The sequence below is a fragment of the Urocampus carinirostris genome, chromosome 7 (assembly GCF_059441175.1).
Source record: "Urocampus carinirostris isolate Australia breed hairy pipefish chromosome 7, RoL_Ucar_1.0, whole genome shotgun sequence".
NCBI lineage: Eukaryota > Metazoa > Chordata > Actinopteri > Syngnathiformes > Syngnathidae > Urocampus > Urocampus carinirostris.
This window is the reverse complement of record NC_142355.1, coordinates 45939819-45963759: the sequence shown is the minus strand read 5'-3', so window position 1 is coordinate 45963759 and position 23941 is coordinate 45939819. Positions and strand designations below refer to the sequence as shown.

At 40.2% G+C, this 23941-nt stretch overlaps 2 protein-coding genes across 3 annotated transcripts in view; one reads left to right on the top strand and one right to left on the bottom strand.

Annotated features, from left to right (window-relative positions):
* Positions 1–1195: 1195 nt before the first annotated feature.
* The window catches only part of rspry1 (ring finger and SPRY domain containing 1), an 88491-nt gene continuing 65745 nt past the window's right edge, over positions 1196–23941 (bottom strand). Inside the window, exon 16 of one of the 2 annotated variants that reach the window (XR_015851001.1) lies at positions 1196–1243. The gene's annotated coding sequence lies outside the window, so the exon portion shown is untranslated. Of the gene's footprint in view, positions 1244–15837; positions 21172–23941 lie in introns of those variants that run through there. The other variant, XR_015851002.1, reaches the window with a different exon arrangement.
* LOC148363457 (glycine N-acyltransferase-like protein Keg1) lies at positions 5710–12057 on the top strand. The gene is made up of 5 exons (XM_088341128.1): positions 5710–5787; positions 5903–6010; positions 7007–7130; positions 9982–10102; positions 11658–12057. Exons 1-5 carry the CDS (start codon positions 5710–5712, stop codon positions 12055–12057), a joined length of 831 nt encoding a protein of 276 aa, XP_088197254.1.

Genomic DNA, 23941 nt, shown 5'->3' with positions numbered 1-23941 from the left:
CCGTGACTTGTTCTCAAAAACAGTGAACATTGACAAATTTAATATCACCCAGAGTGACACAGTCAAAAATTTAGGTGTCATATTTGACCCCGATCTGTCCTTTCAAACACATGTTAAGAATATTACTAGAGCAGTCATGTTTATTTGTATAGCCCCCAATCACAAAAAGTATCAAAGGGCTGCACAGATCAAAGACTATTGCAAACTATTATTACAGACCAATCAATTTTTCCAACCGTTCTAGTAAGATATTATGGTCCACAGTGTCAAAGTCAGCACTAATGTCCAGCAGCATTCTCCCGTCCCCTCAGCCCGACTTGCTTCCGGTCTACAACCACGCTCCGTTCTCTCATCCCGGCTATGGACTTGCTCCAGATCCCGACCACGCTTAGTTTGCGAGGGCGTCCTGCTCCTTCTGCCCAGCGAGCAGATCACTGTTGTTTTTTCCTCTCGCCCTGACTTTCCAGTTCTCTTAATAAAGCATTTTGTGAAAAGTTAAGCATTTGGGTCCACTGCTTTTTCCTCAGTTCAAAACAATACAGGTTACTTATACAAGCCTGTGACAAGATATTAGGGAAAGCCATTTTGGGAAGAATTGCATGGTGGATCCTCTTAAAGTGTACTTTTGACGTGGTCAGGGGACAAAATGAGGTCGTAAACCCGGACGGGAGAATAGACGTGGACAGGAACAAAACAGGTTTTAGCTGAAGACAGATGGGAGCAAAAAACAGGACAGGTGGCAGTATTCACTGAGGTTCACAGATGGACTGACAAGAGGGGACAAGGAGGACTGGGTTCAAATACTGACAGGGAGCCAATCAGGACCCACAGCAGTTGGCGCCAAAAGAGCGGACAACGCAGCTGAGTCACATCAGTAATCATGACAATATTATTTTATAAATGGTTTTTCAGTACAAAACAATACAGGTTACTTATACAAGCCTTAAACATTCTTATATTAACCTTAAATATACTTGTATACACCTTATACATACTTATATAAACCATAAACATTCTTATATAAACATTAAACATGCATTCCATACAAAATATAGCACTGAAGCAACTTACAAACAAATTCAACTTATTAACAATCGTCCGGAACGTATCTCGTTTGTGTGTAGAGGAGCGTCTATATTTTTATCTATTCAAATGGCGAATTGATTTCGAATTGAAATTCGAATGAAAAACTTACCCAACGGCAGTGCAATCTATGGTGATTCTCAATGCGAAGATGAGTCTCCTGCAAAAACATTACGGCAGAATTCAAGCGTTTGAATGTTTAAATGTGTAAAGACCTTAGATCTTTCACATGATCACCCATTCCCCGAATATTCCAGCTGACAAACCTAGAATGTGTGCCTATTCCAGCTAAGCTGATATTTGCATTATTGCCAACCATTGAAAAAGTACAACAAAAGTAAGCATTGCATAAGACAGCTGAGGTGAAGCCCTTAAGTCCTTAAACCACAAAACTAAAACACACTCAAGTTCCCTGGAAGTTCTGGAACCCATTAGGAGACAGCAGTGTAACCCACTGTAAGTAAAGGTTGTTGACACAAAAGTGTAAACAACAGAGAAGCAAGGCTGCTAAACTAGCAGAAGGTGAGCGAATACCCAACACAAAACTGAAAAATGAAACCCTTGGCGGAGTCCATTACACAAACTTAATGCAAAATAAATAGTCAAGTCAAGTCATATTTATTTGTATAGCCCTTAATCACAAAGAGTCTCAAAGGGCTACACAGACCACAGATTATTGCAAACCACAGACTATTATGACACCATGCCCTGATCTAAAACCTACATGAGGGCAGATAATACACAGATATTGTCAACATAAAATATAGTTTATTCATATGCTATTGAATAAAAAGTGTGTTTTAAGCTTAGATTTAAACATTTCCACTGATGTTGCAGATCGAATCTCAGGGGAAAGAGCATTCCACAGAACCGGGGCCCGAATGGAGAACGCTCTCGAACCTGCGGATTTCTTCTTGGCTCTTGGGATCCCTAGTAGACCAGCATTTCAGAGCGAAGGCTCCGGACCGGAACATAGGGGGAAATTAAATCTGAAAGATATGAGGGAGCAAGTCCATGCATGATTTTGTATACTACCAACAGAACCTTGAAATCACATCTTAAGCTAACAGGGAGCTAATGTAATGTGATCAAACTTTCTTGTCTTAGTTAAAAGTCTCGCTGCAGCATTTTGTACCACCTGAAGGCTCTTGATTTTGGACTTCGGAGACCGAAAAGTAGAACATTACATTAATCTCAGGAACCGTCCTCTTATGGTTCAGATCCTACCTCTCAGATAGGACGCACTGTGTTAAATACGGTGAAATGACATCTGAGCCCTTTAGTGTTACCTTTGATGTTTGAGGGTTACCTTTGGTGTTCGGCAGGGTTGGCCCTCTTCTTTTCAGCATTTACACGCTTCCATTATTCGCAAGTATAATATAAGTTTTCATTGCTACGCAGATGACACTCAACTATATCTTCTGATGGAGGACTCTGTCACACTCAACTCTGGAAATTTGGAGGCCTGCCTCACTGAGATAAAAGAATGGATGTCACTCAACTTCTTGCGCCTTAACTCTGAAAAGACCAAAATGCTAGTTATTGTTCCATCTAAACGCCGTGACTTGTTCTCAAAAACAGTGAACATTGACAAATTTAATATCACCCAGAGTGACACAGTCAAAAATTTAGGTGTCATATTTGACCCCGATCTGTCCTTTCAAACACATGTTAAGAATATTACTAGAGCAGTCATGTTTATTTGTATAGCCCCCAATCACAAAAAGTATCAAAGGGCTGCACAGATCAAAGACTATTGCAAACTATTATTACAGACCAATCAATTTTTCCAACCGTTCTAGTAAGATATTATGGTCCACAGTGTCAAAGTCAGCACTAATGTCCAGCAGCAGCAAGAGTGATGAAGCGCCGGAGTCCATTGCCAGTAGAAGATCATTGATTACCTTAATCAGGGCTGTCTCAGTAAAGTGGTTAGGCCTGAATCTTGATTGCATAGATTCAAAAAGATTGTTCTCGGATATAAAATAATTCAGCTGCTGAGCCACAACTTTTTCAAGTACTTTAGAAAGAAACGGTAGTTGACAAAGGTCTATAATTACTTTCTGGATCAAGGTTGGGTCGTTTCAGTGTAGGTTTAATGACAGCAGGCTTAAAAGCCACTGGAACTACAACTGAGGAGAGTTATATGTTTATAATATTTAAAACTGAAGGTCCAAGGACCCCAAAAAGACCTTTAATCAGCGAACCCGGAAGCGGGTGAAACAGGCAAGTAGTCGGTTTGGCCGTATTCACCACCTGTTTAAGATTATCAAGTGACAGATCACTAAATCGGGGAAAAATCCCTGGACAGCCACCATGTCGCGCATCTATAGATTTTAGACCTTTATTGTGTAATGTATTAACATTGTTTTGGGAAATTTTCTTCCCGTATGCATTCTTCCCGTATATATATATATATATATATATATATATATATATATATGTAAATAAACATATATATATATATATAAAATGACTGTATATGGTACACTCTCCGCAGAGACCCAGGTTTGATTCATGTTGCATACTATGGTATTAAATTGTGGTCAGCAATATTTTACACTATCCTTTCACAACACCTCTACACTCATTTCTATCACCAACAAGAGCTCGTGCTTCCATTATATTTAGACTTCTTTCCTGCAGAGCACTCATAACACTATCCATCCACGTCAACCGCGGCCTTGCTCTTGGTCTCCTTCCATTTACTTCTGCTCTGTAGATCCTCTTCAACATTCCATCCATCCTCTCCATGTGTCCAAAACCAACCGAGTACTCTCTTATCCACACGCTAACTCAGTTCCACTACTACTCCAGTTCAGTCCCTCACAATTTAATTTCTCAATCTATCCACTCCTAACATACTCCTCAAACACTTCATCTCAAAAACGTTTGATTTCCTTCTCAAATCTGTGTTCAGGCTCCAAGTCTCTGCACCATACAACACAGTCGGCGCAATCAGACTTTCATACAGTCCCCTTTAAACATCCATACTCATACTCTTGTTGCTCATCACTCTCCTCAGAGCACCCAAAACCTTGCTTCCTTGTTTCACTCTGTGGAATACCCCGCACTCCATTCGACCAACTGCACGCACATCACAACCCAAGTACCTAAAGCTTTCAACTTCTTCCAGCACCTCTCAATGCAACCTTATTTCTAACGCCATGCCCACTTCATCACCTTACTCTTCCCAATATTCACACATAACTTACACCTATCACACACTCTTCCAAACTCCATTACCAACCGTCTCAATGTTTCCCCAAAATAGGCCACAAGCGCTGTGTCATCTGCACACAACAAATGACTTAGCTGCCACAGCGTTCCACTGTTATCCATCATTTCGACATCTCTCCCAAATACCCTTGGATTCACCTCTCTCACCACACCATCCATGTACACATTAAACAGCCATGGCGACATCACACACTCCTGTCTCACACCAGTCAACACAGGGAACCACTCACTTGTCTCACTCCCTACTCTTACACATGCTCTGCTGTTCACATAAAAACTCTTCAATACTTCCAACAACATTCCACCCACTCCATACATTACCATCACCTGTCACAACGCCTCTCTATCAATTCAGTCATATGCCTTTTCCAAGTCCATGAAAGTCAAATAAACATCCTTACCTTTTGCAAAATATTTCTCACACACCTGTCGTACTGCAAAACCTGATCCACACATCCTCTTCGTTTCCTGAAACCACTCTGCTCTTCCATCGCCACCTCATCCGTTCTTCTTCTCACCCTCTTAATCAAGACTCTTCCATACAGACAACAAACTAATACCACTTGAATTGCTACGTTATACTTACCACCTTTACCCTTATACAACTTTTGGACTAGCTTGTGACGTCATCCACTCTGCTAAACTACAAAGCACCCCGAGGGTATCATGTTAATCTGTTAATAAACAACAAGGGAGACTGCTGGAAGTGTGAATTTCCCTACGGGGATGAATGAATATCTATCTATCTATCTATTTACATTGGCACCACGCTTGCACTATAACAAGCGTACTAACCAGTCAATCATAGCCATGCAACCTTTTTTCAAACATTCAGCAGTACAACCATCCAACCCAGGTGCCTTCCCCCCTTTCATTTCTTTCACTGCCTCTTGAATCTCCCATGTTTTCACAGACTTCACATTTAAATCACCCTACACGGGTCATTTACACGAGTGATTTAAATGTGAAGCCTGTGGAACTCTATTTATTCTATTTTTTTTTTACTCTACTTATTTTCTCTTTTCACATTTCAAAATGTGTATGCTATATAACAAATTTTGTATGTGAAAATTATTTTAGAATAACTAGTTTTTTTTATGCAGAGGCATGCCTCCAGGCACCCCCCTGAACCCCCCTAAACGATCCACCCACCGGGGTCTCACACAATTCTATCGGAAACACTGGTTTCTATGACCAGAAAACACATCCATGCCGAAAAGAATATTACTTAAGAAAGGAAGTGGAAAGTTGCTCAACCTCTCCTCTGAAAAGGCAAATAGATAAAATGACTTATATCAGAACTGCAAATAACATTTAACTGGGAGCGATTTTGTACAAACAGACATGCGTATTAAGTTCTCAACCTCAATCTACTACGGAAACAAAATGATCTTCTTGAGAACGTTGAAGGACCTGACATTCATGAAAAATATCCTTTATGGACATCTACCACATTCCATTAATGTAAGTTTTTTTTGTTTGTTTGAACAGTTTCAAAGTATCGACAGTACTAGATTGGAGGTGTTTCCTTTATTTTGCCGCTTTATATGTGCAATATGATTGAAATGTGGTGATTTAGGTTCTGGGTGGATTGCTCCATATGCTCCAGGACAACAAGTTTCAACTGAAAATGTGCGTCGATTCGTGGCCTTTGTTTTCTACCGCTATCTGCTACCGGCACAACCGGGTAGGACCCAGACTGAGCGCCGAGACTAGAAAGGGGTTATCAAACATGTAACTGACTGAACGGATCAGGCAGACAAGGATTTCAGTCCGGCCGAAGTGACAACGCTGAGAGAAGTGCAAGAGAAAAACTCGGATGTTTTTCTATCTCATGCTCTCTTTCTTTTTCATGGCTCACTTTTCCTTCACTCTCTTTCATGTCCCTTCTCTCTTTCTCCTCTTCTCTCTTTTTCTCTCTGCATTTCAATCTGCCTCTTTCATTTTCTTGTTCTAACTCTCTGTTTCTCTTTTCTCTTTTTCTTCTCTCTCTCTCTGTGTCTTTCTTTCTCTCACTCTTCTCTCTATTTTTTATTTCTCTTTATCAACCTCTCTTTCTCTCTCTTACTCTATCTTCTATATCCCTCTCTCTCTATTTTCTTTTTATTCATTTCTCTCTCCGTCTTTATCTCCCTCTTTCTCGATTCTATCTCTCTACAGCATGTCTCTCTTTCTCTCTCATTTGTCTCTTTCACTCTCTGTCTTTCCTCCCTTTCTCTTCCCTCCTCTCTCTATCTAGCTCTCTCTCTCTCTTACTCTCTATTTTACTCTATTTATTTTCTCTTTATTTTCAATTATTTCTCTTTCTCCCTCCTTCCCACCTCTCTCTTTCAGTTTATTTCTCTCTTTTTCTTTCTCACTGTTTCTTTTTGTCTGTCTCTCCCTCTTGTTCTCCCTCTCTGTCACTCTCTCTCTCTTTATTTCTCTTTCTCATTCTTTCTTTCTCTAGGTCGCGTTCTTTCTATTTCTTTCCTTTCCTCTTTCCCTTTTTTTATTATTTCTCTCTTTCTTTTTATAACTGTTTCTCACTCATTATCTATTTCCCTTCCTCTCTCTCTCTCATTCCATATTTTTAATCCATTAGTCCAGACCCCGTGATAAAGATCATTTCTACCAAGTGGCCCATGTACTAAAATTAGTTTGACCTCAGTGATCTACAATATTTGCTTTATATGAATTCCAGATTGGGAGCCCTTTTGAGGGAATTCTTGGGAGGTGCACCATCTTCTCGCAAAATCAAGACGTTTTAAGACAAATTCTGGCTGAAGACGAATTTGGCAAGTGGCCCACTGGATTTGAATTACAAGGTGCGGGAAATTGTGTGAAACGGAAACTACTGAAAAACGTGTATAACGCACATTTTTTTACCAAATGAGAACCCAAAGTTTGGGTGAGTGTGGTACACGTGGTTTAACAATAGTATATCACTGTAGTCATAAAGTCAATAATATATCAGTCATAAAATATCGCTCACCATAGTATGCAACATGAATTAAACCTGGGTCTCTGCGGAGAGTGTGCCATATACAGTAATTTTATATTTTACATACAGTGGAACCTCGGTTCTCGACCATAATCCGTTCCAGAACCCTGTTCGAGAACCGATTTGTTCAATCACCAAAATAATTTTTCCCATTAAAAATAATGTAAATTGTTTTAATCCGTCCAACACCCTGAATGTTTACCATGAATGTTTAACGTAAACATGAAGCTAACCCAGGCTAATCGTACGTTCGCGTTATCGTAATCTTCCGTACGAAAGATTACGCTAACATGAACGTGAAAAAATAAAAAAATCAGGTCGTTTACAAGTCGATTAGCACCACAAGTGGCTAGCGCTTCATTGGAAAGGGGGCTCCGTTCCAACACCCTGAATTTTGGGCTCAGTTCCAACACCCTGAATGTTTACCTGAATGTTCAACGTAATCATAGAGCTAACCCAGGCTAATCGTACGTTCGCGTTATCGTAATCTTCCGTACGAAAGATTACACTAACACGAACGTGTAAAAAGAAAAAAAAAAAAGGTAAAGAAAAAAATTATGAATAGGATTTCTTACCTTTGTGGTGGTCAGCAGAAGGCGCATGCTGTATTCCCTAGCAAGATCGGAAACTTGCACACCTCTTTCATATTTAGCTATTATGTCTTTCTTAAAGGCAATAGTTGTACGAACAACTTTTCTTTTTTCACCTGTCCTGCTTGCACCGACCTTTTTTGGAGGCATAGTTAGGGGCTAAAACACTCCGTTCATCGATATTAAAAGCGAAAGCAAAAAGAGGCAAGTGCACACGTGATAACAGTTGGTTTCGAGGGGTGGGGGCGATCTACACGATCTACACCCGTACGCCGCTCAGCATCGCACTCTAGCGTACGCACTCACGCATTACCGGCGTCCGAACTCCGAATTTTTGACCGAACAGCGAAGCAAGAATTTCTCAAAATTTTTGGTCAAACTGAGATGCATTCGAAAACCGAGGTTCCACTATATGTATATATGTCAAAATGGAAATAGTCTAAAAACCTACCAAGACCTGGCTGTCCCTCCAAATCGTCGGCCCAAATAGGTAGAAAACTAATCAGAGAACCAACCAAGAGAAGCAGTGATCACATTGGCTGACCTGCCGTGTATACACAGCTGAGTTGGGACAATCTGTGCATAAGACAGAATTTTATAAAACATAAAAACATAAACTAAAATCCTCAGATTTTCTTTAAATTGTGCAGCGTGCCCTGTCTCGGTGGCCCTAGGGTTAACATTTCCAACTAAATGTGACTTCACTATGTCTCTTGTGACTTTTAAACATCTCTTGCTTGACTTCCAATGCATCCTGCTTGCATGAAAGAGGTTGAGTGACGTCACACATTGTTAACAGTAGTGGTCATGGATGCTAATGTGTAGCGTATCTAGCAAGAAATATATTGTGCTACCAGAGGCGAAACAGAATTATCCAACCAAAGATAAATTAAATCCAAAACCTCACCTTCACTCCATTGAAGGCTCTCTGTGGTTTCGTCCGCAATAGTCTGTTGATTTCTACGGTACGCGGAATAACATGGAAACCGAGCAACTGCCGCAAGAGAATTGAAGATTAATAAATCAAAGTGTTGCAAGTAGAGAAAGATAAAAAAACAACTCAAATTTTTATCCATGTGATTTACTTCTTAATCAATACCTAAATAAACAATATCCAAACCAAGGTTTTTATACTGTAGTCTTTTTTAATACACTGACTTGTATGCTTGTCTGTATTGGGCCAGGATATGGCAGTAGAGAGTAATAAAGTTTAAATTTACTGAAAGCACATTTAAAGTTTTAAGTATCATGTGGTCACTGTGGCTCTGGAGGGAATACTAATTATTCAATTTTGTTAATAAATTTAGTGTAATTTCGGATTTTTCTATATTTTTAACCTGTCTTTTACGACATTATCTAACATGTTTTTCTTGAAGAAAAAAAAATGTGCAAAAAATATCTGCCAGTAGAACTTTTATTTTTCTTAATTCTAACTTTGTTAACTTTCTCTGTGTAAAATAAGATCATGTTAATTAAAATGAGGAAAACTAGTGGCAAGATTTTTAATGTTTTTTGCACTGCATTCTTAAAAAAAAATCATAGAAAAAGTTATTTACCTGTACTTTAAGATAATTGACGTAGGTTGCATGGCACAGCAACTCACCCCTTGCTGTGCTGTGGTCTGAATGCTCAGTGTCAGGTTGGGAAGAGTAAAGTGGAATGAATGTTTAGTGTATGTGAGTGTGTTCTTGACTCTAGCCACCTCTTATTAGGAGGATATGACTTTGGCCTGGAGAGGGGTGGTTGCCACTAGGCTGTGGTTGCCACTAGACACACTACAGAAAATGGAGCCTCTACGACACCAGTGGTTAAGGGATCCAACCACATTCCGGTAGATAGATAAGATAATAAGTATGTAAAAAGAAAAGAAAAAAATCTGCTACCACCTTCCGATATAGATGAATATTACAGTTACTCGGTTAATCACTGAATGAAAGAAAATATATTGAACGATGGCATGCTGTTTTTAGAAAGATAAAATTGATTATTTCCTGCTGGTTGAAAAACACTGTACTAAACATATTCTATTTTATATAAGTACGCAAAGATCATATTGTATTCATAAAATATTGTTTTAATTTTAAGCTTCAAGGCACCACAGTGCCATCCTCCAGGAAATGGTATCACGCAGAGGAATCTGTGCCAAGGGATACGGCGGTTATCGCACTTACATCTTCCCCAGCCAACAAAAGTTGAATTTCCAGGAGTGAGTTGAAAATGTTTTTGTTTTTATGCATCAGGGGTGGTTTTTACTGAGAGGCCATGTGGCAAAAAACAACAACAACAAAAACAACAATATAAGTAAAAAAAAACTATGGAAAAGTATTGAAAAACAGGGAAAAAAAAGTCATGAAAAGAAAAGAAAATGTCCCCAAACTAGTGAAAATTATTTAAAAAGGTACGGAAAAGTACAATTATAAAAAGTTCTGTAACACACATACACAAACAAAAGGAATTACTAAAAAAAATCTAAAAAAATAAGTGTTAGGATAGGTACTGAAAAGTATGAAATAGTTTTTTTTTTTTCAAAAGGAAAAAGATCTGCTACCACCTTCCGATATAGATGAATATTACAGTTACTTGGCTAATCACTGAATGAAAGAAAATATATTGAACGATGGCATGCTGTTTTTACAAAGATAAAATTGATTATTTCCTGCTGATTGAAAAACACTGTACTAAACAATTGTTTTTCAACCAATATTTTGGTGGTCCTCATTTTACCAAAAGTTTGTGAAAAAGTACTTAAAAACAGGAAGAATAGGCCTGAAAAGTAGAGAAAAAGTTCCAAAACTAGTGAAAGTCATGAAAAGGTACTGAAAAGTATGACAATTAGAAACAGTTCTGTAAAGTATGAAAAGTATAAAGGAATTGCAAAAAATACTGAATATGATAAAATGGTAGAAAAGTGTGAAAAGTATAGTGTTTCAAAGGGGCAATGTGTAATATTTAGTGTTTCCCAGTGTAATGGGAAAAAACATTATCAGTAAAAAAATTGTATAAAAAAAGTATTGAAAAACTGTAAAAATAAAAAAAGGAAAGAAAAAGTCCAAAAGCTGAGTAAAATCATGAAAAAGTACTGAAAAGTATGAAATTAGAAATGTTCTGTAAATTACATGAGAAGTAGAAAAGAATGTCTAAAAACTAATGAAAAGTAAAGAAATGGTAGAAAAGGTCATGAAAAGTATGAAATATTATAGTGTTTTAAAGGGACAGTGTGTAAAGTTTTGTGTCTCCTAGTGGTAGAAAAAAACCTGTGTATTTGTTTTTTGGTATGTGATTTATGTATTTTGAAGTACCAGGTTCGTATACGTTTTTCATGGATAAATTTAAGTACTTTTCAAGCACTTTAAAGGCCAATTTTTTAAATTTTCTAGTACCTTCAAAAGAAGAAATCCAGTGCCGATCAAAAGAGCGATTTCTTTTGGGGGGGGTTGACTTTGATGACTAAAACAAAGTCGCTATCTTGCTGCCAGCTCATACAATGTGCTATTTTGAGCAGTTCCTATCTATAATCAACAATATTTTTCTGTGAATGGGCTGCTATAAACTGACGTGAATTCTGCCATTCTGCTTCAACAATGCACACGCAGCTTCAATACGGCACACTTGTTTACAAACATGGAAAGAGTAATTATTGAGCTCAATACTGAAGAAAAAAACTAAGTACTATATGAAAAAAAACTGAAAAACAAGCCAAATTTGGACTTAGTTCAATGATATTGATTGCTCAGAATATGATTTTGTTACCCGATTCCCAGGAATGCGTCCGATTTCCCAATAACAACTTTAAACGAATCGCACGCCAAGTTGGTGCTCCAGCAGTTGCCTTATGGACGAACTCCGGCGAGCTTGAATCTGGTGAAGGCTTACCTCAAACATTTACCCAACTGCGCCGCCACAGACCACAACAAACGTCCCGTTTCTTGGCTGCTGACAGACGAATTCAACGAACTCAGGATGGCATACACACACCCGGCATATAGACACAAAAGTTATATAGAGAAATTGTTTTTCAACAATATCCGAGAAAGAATATCGCAAGGTTTGCCGGTCTTTTGCCATGTCCACGATGACAACACAGCCTGCAAGACTATTTTGCTCAGGAATGGATTCAAAGCTTGTGAGGAGGCTTACTTTATCTTTGTGTCTGATGAGTAATTTGATCAGAAGGCTGCTCAATATTGAAAATTGTATTTCAAATTTGTCATGGTTTGGTGCCTGCTGTCCCTTTCCTTCTCTAAAGATAATAATAATAATAATAATTTCCTTTGTATTGTCATTCTTTGTAACAATGTACACAGAACGAAATGTCGATACACCTGACCCGTTGTAGCGAGCCGATGCAGCCGCAGCCAACAGAGGGCGCCGCCATATTACCAAATAGGTATGAGTCGGCCGAGGCGCGAACCAGCGACCTCCCAGTCTCAAAGCGGGCACACTACCATCTAGGCTACTGAGCTGGTGGTAGCAAAACCCCATTTTCCAGTCCCCCACACTACTCCTCTCCCCAGGGTATTCCAATCAGACAATTAGCCACTTCTCTAAATACTAATGTGTTTTATTTCCTGAAGACATTCACCCACCAAGACAACAGGCTTCTCCTTCCTCCTTTCAGTTACCTCCTTGTTCCAAGTTCACCCACTCTAAGACCTGCCACTCCAACCACATTTTTACAGTTAGAGTCGCTCCCCTACTTATGACCATTCGACTTACGTAAAACGTTAGATATTTTGTATTCTTTTATCCTACTCTTTTCTATTCTATTGTGAGCACCTTGTTCCAAGTCAGTACATTACTGTTGTGCTTCTTTCCGCCACTACCGACGTGTGGGCGCTGTGAGAGGTCACCCAGCATCCACCCGGAAGAAAATAAATCAGCTTCCTCTTCCATTATATACTGTCTATGTCTATACTATCCCCAGCGCGCTAAGAACTTTGACATTTTTATTGTTTAATATCTTGTGCATCCATTCAATATGGTTAGTGTAAAGTGTAAAGAAGAGGCGAGCCGTTTCTTTTGAAATCAAAGTGGAATAAGAAAGCTTGATGCGGGTTGAGAAAATGGTCTGAACGATTTTTTTCAACCACTTTTTATAACAGAGCACCACAGACCTCTTGAAGCGCATCTTCCAAAAGTAAGTTAAACTCAAATTGATTTATCTTTATATAGCATATTTTTTTATGAAATGTTTATTCTTTAGTACAAACAATACAGGTTACTTATAAGAAGCTTAAACATAGTTATATAAACCTTAAACATACAAAATATAGCACTGAAGCAACATCCGAACAAATTCAACTTATGAACGATCATCCGTAACCTATCTCGTTTGTAAGTAGGGCACATTAAACAGCCATGTGACATCACACACCCCTGTCTCACGCCAGTCAACACACAATTGTTTCTCTCCCTACTCTTACACATGCTCTGCTGTTCAAATAAAAACTCTTCAATGCTTCCAACAACTTTCCACCCACTCCATACATTACCATCACCTGTCACAACGCCTCTCTATCAATTCAGTCATATGCCTTTTCCAAGTCCATGAAAGCCAAATAAACATCCTTACCTTTTGCAAAATATTTCTCACACACCTGTCGTACTGCAAAACCTGATCCACACATCCTCTTCCTTTCCTGAAACCACTCTGCTCCTCCATCACCACTTCATTCGTTCCTTCCTCTCACTCTCTTAATCAAGACTCTTCCATACAGCTTACATGGCACGGAAAACAATCTGATACCTCTCGAATTGCTACATTCATACTTATCACCTTTACCCTTATACAATGGCACCACACATGCACTACACTAATCAAGGGAACGACACCACTTAAAAAGCATACATTCAACAAGCGTACTAACCAGTCAATCATAGATGTGCCACCTTTTTTCAAGCATTCAGCAGTACAACCATCCACCTCCCATGTTCCCGCAGGCTTCACATTTAAATCACCAACACGGGCATTCTCTCCATACCATCAATCGCCTCGACTCTCACTTCTCTCTCATCCTCCACATTTAGCAACTCCTCAAAATACTCTGCCCATCTCACTCATTCCTCACTGCACAACCGCTAACCAGCAATCTACCATCCTTATCTTTCACTTTCTCTTCCTTTACAGACTGGCTCTTTCTTACTCTTTTCACTTCTTTCTAGAACACATTTCTCTTTTCCTCAAAGTTCACTCCTATCTTTCGACACTATTCATCATTTGCTTTCCCTTTTCACTGCTTCCACAGCCGCTTTTCCCAACATTTTCTTCCCTTTATACCTTTCATACGCATCACCAGTCTAATCTTGCAGCCACTCCTCAAAGGCACGTCTCTTTTCTGTCACAGCCTCTGATACCTCATCATTCCACCATACCTCGACCAACTTTTCTCATTCCACACACTTCTTTTGCACTCCTCAACACTGCCTCTTTAAACCACTTCCATTCCATGTCCACACTCTTCACTTCTCTTCTACTAATCTGTTCATACTCTTCCCCTATCCTCTCTTTAAACTCTCTTTCCTTTTCTGCCTTATTCAAGTCTGACATTTTCACCTCTTCCCTCACACTCTTCTTATAACTAGCCCTCCAAGATCCATCTATTCTCAGTTTTTCTTCCACATAAAAATGATCAAACATAGCACTCATTTCACCTCTGTAACCATGCACATCCAAAAATCTACTTAACATCCCTTTCCTAACCACATCCACATAATCCATCAGTGCTCTGTTCACTATCTCACCACCATCCACTCTGACAAAGGTATACTTATTCACGTTCCTCTTTATAAACAATGTATTTCCGATCACCAACTAATTTTTCACACATAACTCAATCAATTTCTTCCCACTCGCATTTCTTCTTGGTACTCCATATCTACCAATCACATTTTCAACCGTTCCATCACCCACTCTAGCATTCAGGTCACCTAGTATTACTACTTTCCACCTTTCTCCGCACTTGCCACACAGTCGGACAAATCCTTCCAGAACTTTTCTCTCTCCTCAGCACTTTTTTCTGAACCAGGTCCATATGCACTTATAAACATCCATACTTCTACACCCCACTTTAACCTCACCCACATCAACCTGGAGGATATGTCTTTCCACTCCACCAGTTTTTCCTTTGCTTTCTAACTCACAAGCACAGCCACTCCTTTTCTAGCATGTCCACCCGTAACTCCAGACTTTCTACCATACTTACCTCCAAGCCTTCCGATCTCCTCTTTCTTCCACTCAGTCGCTTTACTTCCACATCCTCTCACATTTAGCGACCCTATAACTAGGGTTTGCGGGACTTTTCGTTCTCCTGCCCCCTTTCTCTGCCTTGCTGTCTCTTGGGGAGTAGAGGATCCCCAGTCACCTCGCTCCCTCTACTTTAGTCTCCTCTTACGACACGCAGCGGACCACGGTAGGAGAATTCTCCTACCTCTCACAAGGAGAGGCCCACTCACCACAGGGCACATATGTTTAGATATATTTATACACTGTGTTGGGAATAACCCCTTATAAGGTACAGTCACTCCCCTACATACGAAAATTTGAGTTGAGAAATTTGGGGATGTCGAAAAACATCCGGACATTGGTGTAGGATAGATTTTGTATTATGCACCTTTTTCCGAGTACAGGACATTGCTGTAGTGCTTCTTTCCGCCGCTACCGGTGTGTGGTGGCACTGTGAGAGGTCACCCAGCATCCATTTTTTTCGGCCACTTTTTACCATGGAGGAGAAAGCTGCCTAATTGTTGAAGCTCATCTTCCAAAAGTAAGTTAAACTTAACTTTATTTATTTTTATAGAGTACCGTAAATTCCAGACTATAAGCCGCTACTTTTTTCCCAAATGTTCAGCCCTGCAGCTTATTCAGTAAAGCGGCCTATCTATGAAATTTTTCTAACGGCCACCAGCGGCACTCGAATATGAAAAGTAAGATTTAGACCGTGGTGAGAGGCGCAGAGCGTGGGCGTGTACGTTGGGGTTCACCCCAGTAGACGAGAGGGTAGCCTCCCTCCGCCTTCGGGTGGGGGGACGGGTCCTGACTGTTGTTTGTGCTTATGCACCAAATAGCAGTTTGGAGTATCCACCCTTCTTGGAGTCCTTAGAGGGTGTGCTTGAGAGCGCCCCCCTGGGGACTCCCTCGTATTGCTGGGAGACTTCAACGCTCATGTGGGCAATGACAGTGAGACCTGGAGGGGCGTGATCGGGAAGAACGCCCCACCTGACCTAAACCTGAGTGGTGTTTCGTTATTGGACTTCTGTGCTCGTCATGGTTTGTCCATAATGAACACCATGTTCAGACATAAGGGTGTCCATATGTGCACATGGCACCGGGACACCCTAGGCCGTAGTTCGATGATCGACTTTGTCGTCGTTTCGTCGGACCTGCGGCCGCATGTTCTGGCCACTCCGGTGAAGAGAGGGGCGGAGCTGTCAACTGATCACCACCTGGTGGTGAGTTGGCTTCGATGGTGGGGGAGATGCCGGCCCGACCCGGCAGACCCAAGCGTGTTGTGAGGGTCTGTTGGGAACGGCTGGCAGAATCTCCTGTCAGAAGAAGTTTCAATTCGCACCTCCGGCAGAAATTTGCCCATGTCCCGAGGGAGGCGGGGGATATTGAGTCCGAGTGGACCATGTTCCGCGCCTCCATTGTCGAGGCCGTTGATCGGAGCTGTGGCCGTAAGGTAGTCGGTGCCTGCCGCGGCGGCAACCCTCAGACCCGTTGGTGGTCACCGGCGGTGAGGGATGCCGTCAAGCTGAAGAAGGAGTCTTATCGGGCCTTCCTGGCCTGTGGGACTCTGGAAGCAGCTGGCAGGTATCGGCTGGCCAAGCGGAATGCGGCTTCGGCGGTTGCCGAGGCAAAAACTCGGGCATGGGAGAAGTTTGGCGAGGCCATGGAAGCCGACTTCCTAACGGCTTCGAGGAAATTCTGGTCCACCATCCGGCGTCTTAGGGGGTGGGGGGAGCGGTGTGCCATCGACACTGTGTATAGTGCCGATGGGGCGCTGCTGACCTCGACCCGGGACGTTGTGAACTGGTGGGCGGAGTACTTCGAAAACCTCCTCAATCCCACCAGCACGTCTTCCTTTGGGAAAAAAGTTACTGTTAGAAAAAATACATAAATCGGCCGCATCACTGAATAAGCCGCAGGGTTGAACATTTGGGAAAAAAGTAGCGGCTTAGTGTCCGGAATTTACGGTAGTTGATAAATTACATCTTTGGGAGCTCTTGGGGAATGACTAAGACTAATATTGACAAATATTCAAAACATTTCACACTTATACTCTGCATTGAATCTACAGTTGAGATAAGATCTTGGGCCCTAACCAGAGCCCAAACAGTAATTCAGGTCAAGACAAGCCAAAAATGTCCATCATTACATCGGATTCGCTTTGAGCAGGTTTATCTCTGGTTGGCTTTTTTTTTTTTAACTTATTCTTGCTAGCCGCGCGTCCGTAACTTTTTGTGGAGGCTCCACACAATGGATTCCATCCTCCATTTAGACAACGCGTCCCGTGTACGAAATTATTCCGCATGGTTGATTCTGTCCTCTTTTGTGCAATGCTGCTGCCTGTGTCCGCGCATCCAGGGGCTTGGGACGTCCCCGCCCGCAGGCTGCATTGCATAAAAGTGGGGCGGAATCTATCGCACGTGAGGAACCTCCACAAGGAAAAAAAACTAAGAACAATTATGGGTGGATAATTTTAATTAAACTCAGCGAGGGAGAAGCCATTCTCCTTGCGAGTAAAAAATAAATAAAATAAAAAACAAAATAAAGTCCTCACAAATAAAATATGAAAATTCGGGGTTTATTTCAGGCTCAGTCCCTCAAATCAAGTGAATTTGTCAGGCGCAGGCTGGTCTGGGTTTCAATACCTGTGGGTCAGTTTGGGCTGGGTTTCTTTTAGGCCTGATCTTACCTCTTGTCTACAGCCATCCAACTCAATTTTTACCTGAGCTTTATCTTTTAAGGTGCTCCAATTATCAAACATCAATACACTAGCAATTTTCTCAAAGAGCAATTCAAGTCATCCTAACACACTCCATGTTTATACAGTTGTAGCCTATGAATACAGTGGATACATTTTTGTTGCTTTTATGGATAATTTGAACAGATCTTAAAAAGCCACATAAAGCTGGAGATACTTCATTCAAACAAAAATAGGCAGTAATGCAGACAGCAAAAAAACTCCATTGTAACTGCTCAGTCTTAAGTTGTCTCGAATGTTTGGGGGGGGGGAAAAACAATGCAGCAAATTTGAAGAAAGTTTGTAAACAAGCAGACACAATAGGATTGCCATTATTTGTAGCAAAAATGCCACATTTTCTAGGAGAAAAGTTGGGGAGACAAAAAAAATCACCTCTGTTTAAGGTTGCAAACATTGTTGCAATCTCACTTTTTTGTCTAGCCAATAAACTAAAGGCGTTCACAACCATTGGGCACAAATAAAAGTCTCCTATTTGTTTAAAATTGTACAGCGCACCCTATCATGCAGTGTGTGATGTAAAGCGGCGGACGTAGCTGAGGACACCATGAGGCTGCTAGAAGGTGACGTGTGGGCGTCACGGCTAAAGGGTGACGTGTGGGCGCCACCGCTAAAGGAGGAGGTGTGCGCGTCGCCGCTAAAGGGTGAGGCGAGGGCCTTATTAGTGACAATCTTAACCTAATTGGTCTTTGTGAGACCTGGTAGAAACCAAATGAGTTCAGATCGCTAAATGAGGCTTCTACTCCTAACTTTTTGAGTTTGCATTTGGGACGGCCATGTAAGAAAGGTGGGGGTGTTAATCTTATACCAGAAAGTATGCCAAAATTTACTCATGGTACCTCTTTTGTCTTTAAAACATTTGAAGCACTTGTTATGAGGTCTTCTATGTCACCACCAAGTTATAAAATAGTTGTGTATCGCCCACCATATTCCCTTCGTATATTGGGCCATTTGACTTACTTACAAACGACTTTAATACTGCTTTGGTTAATGTTTTTGACTCTGTGGCGCCCCTACAGCATAAAACCAAAGAAGCATACAGCTTAATTTACTGAAGAAACCAAGTCACACAAACAAGGTCGCAAGAAACACAAATAGTGCCCTACAAAGCTTGTTTTCTGACTGGCCTGGTGTGATAGCTTGCTGAATTATGAAGTAGCTCTTGCCTCAGATAAAGCATCATTTTGCTCTAATATTACTGCTGTTCATATAAATGATCCAAGTTTTGTTTATACACAAAGGCGATACTTACTGGACAGCAACCTAACCTTAATACAACCCCTAGCAAAAAGTATGGAATCACCAGTCTTGGGCTAGCCCCTATTTACTCAAACAATTTATACAGTAGAAAAAACTCAGATCACAAAAATGTAACCATAATAAGGTCATTCCAAACTGCAACATATTGGCATTCAGAAACACTAAAAGAAATTAAGAAAAACATTGCAATGGTCAGTAAATGTCACTTTTATAGAGCAAGTGCAGGGAAACAAATATGGAATCACTGAATTCTGGGGAAGAAAATATGGAATCATTAAATTTTGACTATAAAATAAGGACACACCCATTCAGTTTCCTTTGCTTAATTATGCAACAGGCTTAGATTAGGTCTGCTCGTTAGTCAGCAGTTAAAAACAGTGCAGTTATCACACCATGGAGGGGTCCTGGACTAAGTTGATTGGCAAGAATCATGGCTGTAACAAGAGAGATGTCTCTTAAAACCAAAAACCACACGGTCAAACATCTTGAAGAAGGTATCTCTACTCGTATGATTGCCAAAAGAAGTGAGCTGTTCATAGTCAGCTGTATCGAAGATTTGAACTATGTACAAACAGCATGAGAAGGTTGTTAAAGTCAAGCGTACTGGTAGGCCAAGACAGGCAAACAACTAAAGGCCATATGCCAACAGAAAATGCACAATAAGATAAATGAAAGCGAAATGGGAAAATCTGCAATAAATGCACAAGTTCACATCGACATTTTAGACAGCTTTCTATTCCTTCAATTGAAAAAAATGTTTGGGGGTGATGAACAGATTTTCCAAGATGACAATGCATTATGCCACACAAAGCAAAAACTGTGACAGAATCCCTTGGAGAAAGATGCATCAAGTCAATGTCATGGCCTACAAATAGCTCAGATCTCAACCCAATTGAAAAACTGTGGAGGAATCTGAAAAAAATTGTCCAGAGCAAGTCTCTGACCTGCAAAGATGATGTGGCAACTCCAATCAAAGAGAGTTAGCACTAGATTGATGAAGAATACCATCAAGTCCATGCCTCAGATATTGCAAGCTGTCATAAAAACCAAAAGGTGGCGCAACGAGTGAAATGTTTTTTTTTTCATGATTCTGTACTTTTTTCCTCAAAAGGGAAAGATTCCCTATTTTTTTTCTGTGCTTGATTCATAAAAGTACATCTACCGACCACCACAATTTATTTTATTCATTTCTTTTAGTGTTTCCTAATTCCAAGGAGTTGCACTTTTGAAAAACCTTTATCTTTTTAAGATTTTTATCTGAGTTTGTTCGACAGAATAAAATGTCAAAGTGAGTACTTGTCCAATACTGATGATTCCATACTTTTTGCTAAGGCTTGTAGTGCTACCTATTCTGCCCATGACTTGGTATTTTTTAAGATTCAACTCATCCAAAATTTTAAATCTGCAATCTCATCATACCTTAAAGATGTGGAAGCTTTAAATCTTGTGCCTGTAGGCGGCTGTTCAGAAATGTTTTCAAGTTTTTGTGATTTGTCCCTTGATAGTCTTATACAAATGGCCAGTAGGGCTGAAGGAACTACAGTACTTACCTGCTTGACCTGTTCCCAGCTTTACTGGTGAAAGATCTTTTGGGGGTTTTAGAATCTAATATATTAAATATTAAAATATCGCTCTCCTTGGGTATTGCTCTGGAAGCCCTCAAATCTGATGTTAATAAACCCTTGCTTAAGCAACCTAACCTCGACCCAGAATGCTTATGTAATTATAGGCCAGTGTCAAATCCATAATTTTTTGCGAATTGTTTGATAAGGTTGTTGCACAGCAGCTGATTGACTTTATGTCTGAAAATCATCTCTTTGAATCTGCTCAGTCAGCATTCAGAGCAAATCACTCTATTGAGACAGCCAATGTAACCAATGATCTCCTCTTAGCAATAGATTCCAGTGCCTCGTCAATGCCACTGCTGCTGGGTCTCAGTGCTGCTTTTGATACTGATGACCACCACATAGTACTTGTTCATCTGGAAAAATGGATCGGTATCCCAGGAACCATACTCTCGTGGTTTAGGTCCTACCTGTTAGACAGGACACAATGTGTTAACTACGGCATTCTGACCTCTGAACATTTTGATGTCCCTATGGTGTTCCACAGGGCTCTGTACTTCTTTTTAGTATTTACTTGCTTCCACCTTGGGATATTATCCACAAATATAAGTTTCCATTGCCATGCAGATGAAACTCATCTGTATCTGCCACTTGAGACAACTGCTCATTTAAGTTGTAGAAATTTGCAGTCCTGCCTTGCTGAGATACAAAGATGGATGACATTTAATTTCTTGTGCCTCAACCCCCCAAAAAAGAAATATTGATAGTTGGTCCAGCTCATCGTCAAAATTTGTTCTAAAACACTGCTCTGAACCTCAACACATGTAATATCACCTATAGTGCAGTGTTCTCGTTTGCCCGCGTCCCTGCGTCCTAGACGCATCATTTTTGCTGGGGACACATAGTCAGTCAACGTGCGACCCCAGGACGCAACTTTTTTGATACAAAATTGTCATTATTACCCGATTATTTTTTATTTATTTTTTACAAGGATTTACCGCACTCCAAACTTTTCGTCAGGCAGATCCGTCATTGATGTTTTGGTCTCGCGGTTCGAGTTTTCGTCTGCACGCGAATCTCGACAAGCGAAATCTCGTGGCTTCGAGATTATGTCATTCTTGTGGTACTTGTTGTCGAAGGAAGGTGAAAATCAACACAAAATTGGTAATTTCTTCAGTGTCGGTAATAAGTCGAAACATAATGCAGAAAGTGATAACAACGGCAATAATTCCAGCTTGAAAAAACTGCGGAGAAATTCTTCGGAAGATCGCGGCGGCAGGAAAACACGTGTGTTGCAGTGAACGATCGACGAAAGAAAATAAACAAAAGAATACTCCTAGCAAGAAAAGGACTTTTCTGTCAAAATGGACTAAATTATATTCCTGGTTACGCTATTAGGAGGATGATAATGGATTGGACCTTGAGAAGGCATTACAACTGTGGCGGGACAGCAAACCACGAAGAATATATGAACTGCAAAATCAGAAGTGATAACTTGCTTTGGATTACCAATTATCTGTGATGATTAAAACTGCATGAATATATAGACTAATATTTCAGCAATATTATTTTGTATAATGTACAATATTGTGAACTGAAAAATTTGAAGTGATAACTACTTTGTATTACCAATTAACTGTGATGATTAAAACTGAATGAAAATATAGATTAATATAATTATTTCAGCAATATTATTTTGTATAATGTACAATATTGTTTTGAACTGAAAAATCTTAAAGTGATAAGTGATTTGTTTCACCAATAAACTGTGTTGATTAAAACTGAATAAATATATGGATTTATATTATATATTTGTCGCTGATTTACAATTTCAACCCCGATTACACTAAATTTTGGGGACCCATAGATCTCTGTTGGGACCCATAGATTTTTGAGCATGCGAGACCCTTTACTTTTCAGAGGTAAAATGAACACTGTGAACATAGTGTCTTGGTCAAAAAACTAATACTTGATCCTAATCTGTCATTTCAATTACATGTGAAAAATATAAATAATAGCATTATTCCAGCTCCACAATATTGCGAAGATTCCCGTGATGCTGTCTCAATTCGATTGAGATTATAATTCATGCCTTTATTACTTCTCAACTTGATTACTGTAATGTATGGCTTTCTGGTCTCCTGATGTCTGGCATCAAAAATTTGCAGCTTGTTCAAAATGAGGCAGCGAGACTTTTGACTTAGACAAAAAAAGTTTGACCATATCACTCCTATGTTAGCTAACCTGCACTGGCTCCGAGTCTGCTTAAGATGTGACTTTAAAGTTCTTCTACTAACATACAAACATTTGCATGGACTTGCTGCCTCTAATCTCTCTGATATGATTCTCCCGTATGTTCCCTGCACGGAAAATGCTGGTTTACTTGTGACTCCAAGAGCCAAGAAGAAGTCTGCAGGCTAAAGAGTTTTCTCCATCTGGGTCCCAGAGCTGTGGTATGCTCTGCCTGAGGAAAAAAGATCTGCAACCTCAGGGGAAATTTACAATATGGCTACTATGGTTGGTTGGTTCCCTTAACCACTAGGGTTGTAGGGGCAACATAGGTTTCTACCTGGTCTTGAGCTGGGGAGGTTTGCGTGTAGGTGAATGTGCCAACGACTGCACTAAGGAAAAACACACACCAAATAAAGGCTACAACTAGTTGTGATCATGGATACGAGGTACATTGGGTAACCTCCGGTGTTGGTGACGTTTGCATGTCTTAATAAACTCATTATTGACCCTTTGCAGACACGTGACCTAAGCATGTGACGACACAATGACGGCGGGAGTAAACTGTAGTAAACATTGGGTAAGGCCAGTCGACCGAGGGAAAAAAAACAACACAATAGGCAATGACTAGTCAAATGAATATCATGCAGATGAGGTGGCTTGCGAAACTATTTGGGCCCCCTTGAACGTTTGTGACCCTTTGCCACATTTCAGACTTCAAACATCAAGATATAAAACTGTAATTTCTTGTGAAGCATCAACAATAACTGGGACACAATCATGAAGTGGAACATATTTTATTGGATTTTCAAAACTTTTTTAACAAATAAAAAACGGAGCACTGGAGCAACTTACGAACAAATTCAACTTACTAACGATCGTCCAGAACGTTTGTAAGTAGGGCAGCGTCTGTAAATGTGATATTCGGTAGATTAGTTTTGAATCGCTGATTAATCGCAATTAGAGCCACTCATTTAGAAGAAATGGCAACGGTAAAACACTACCGTAGCT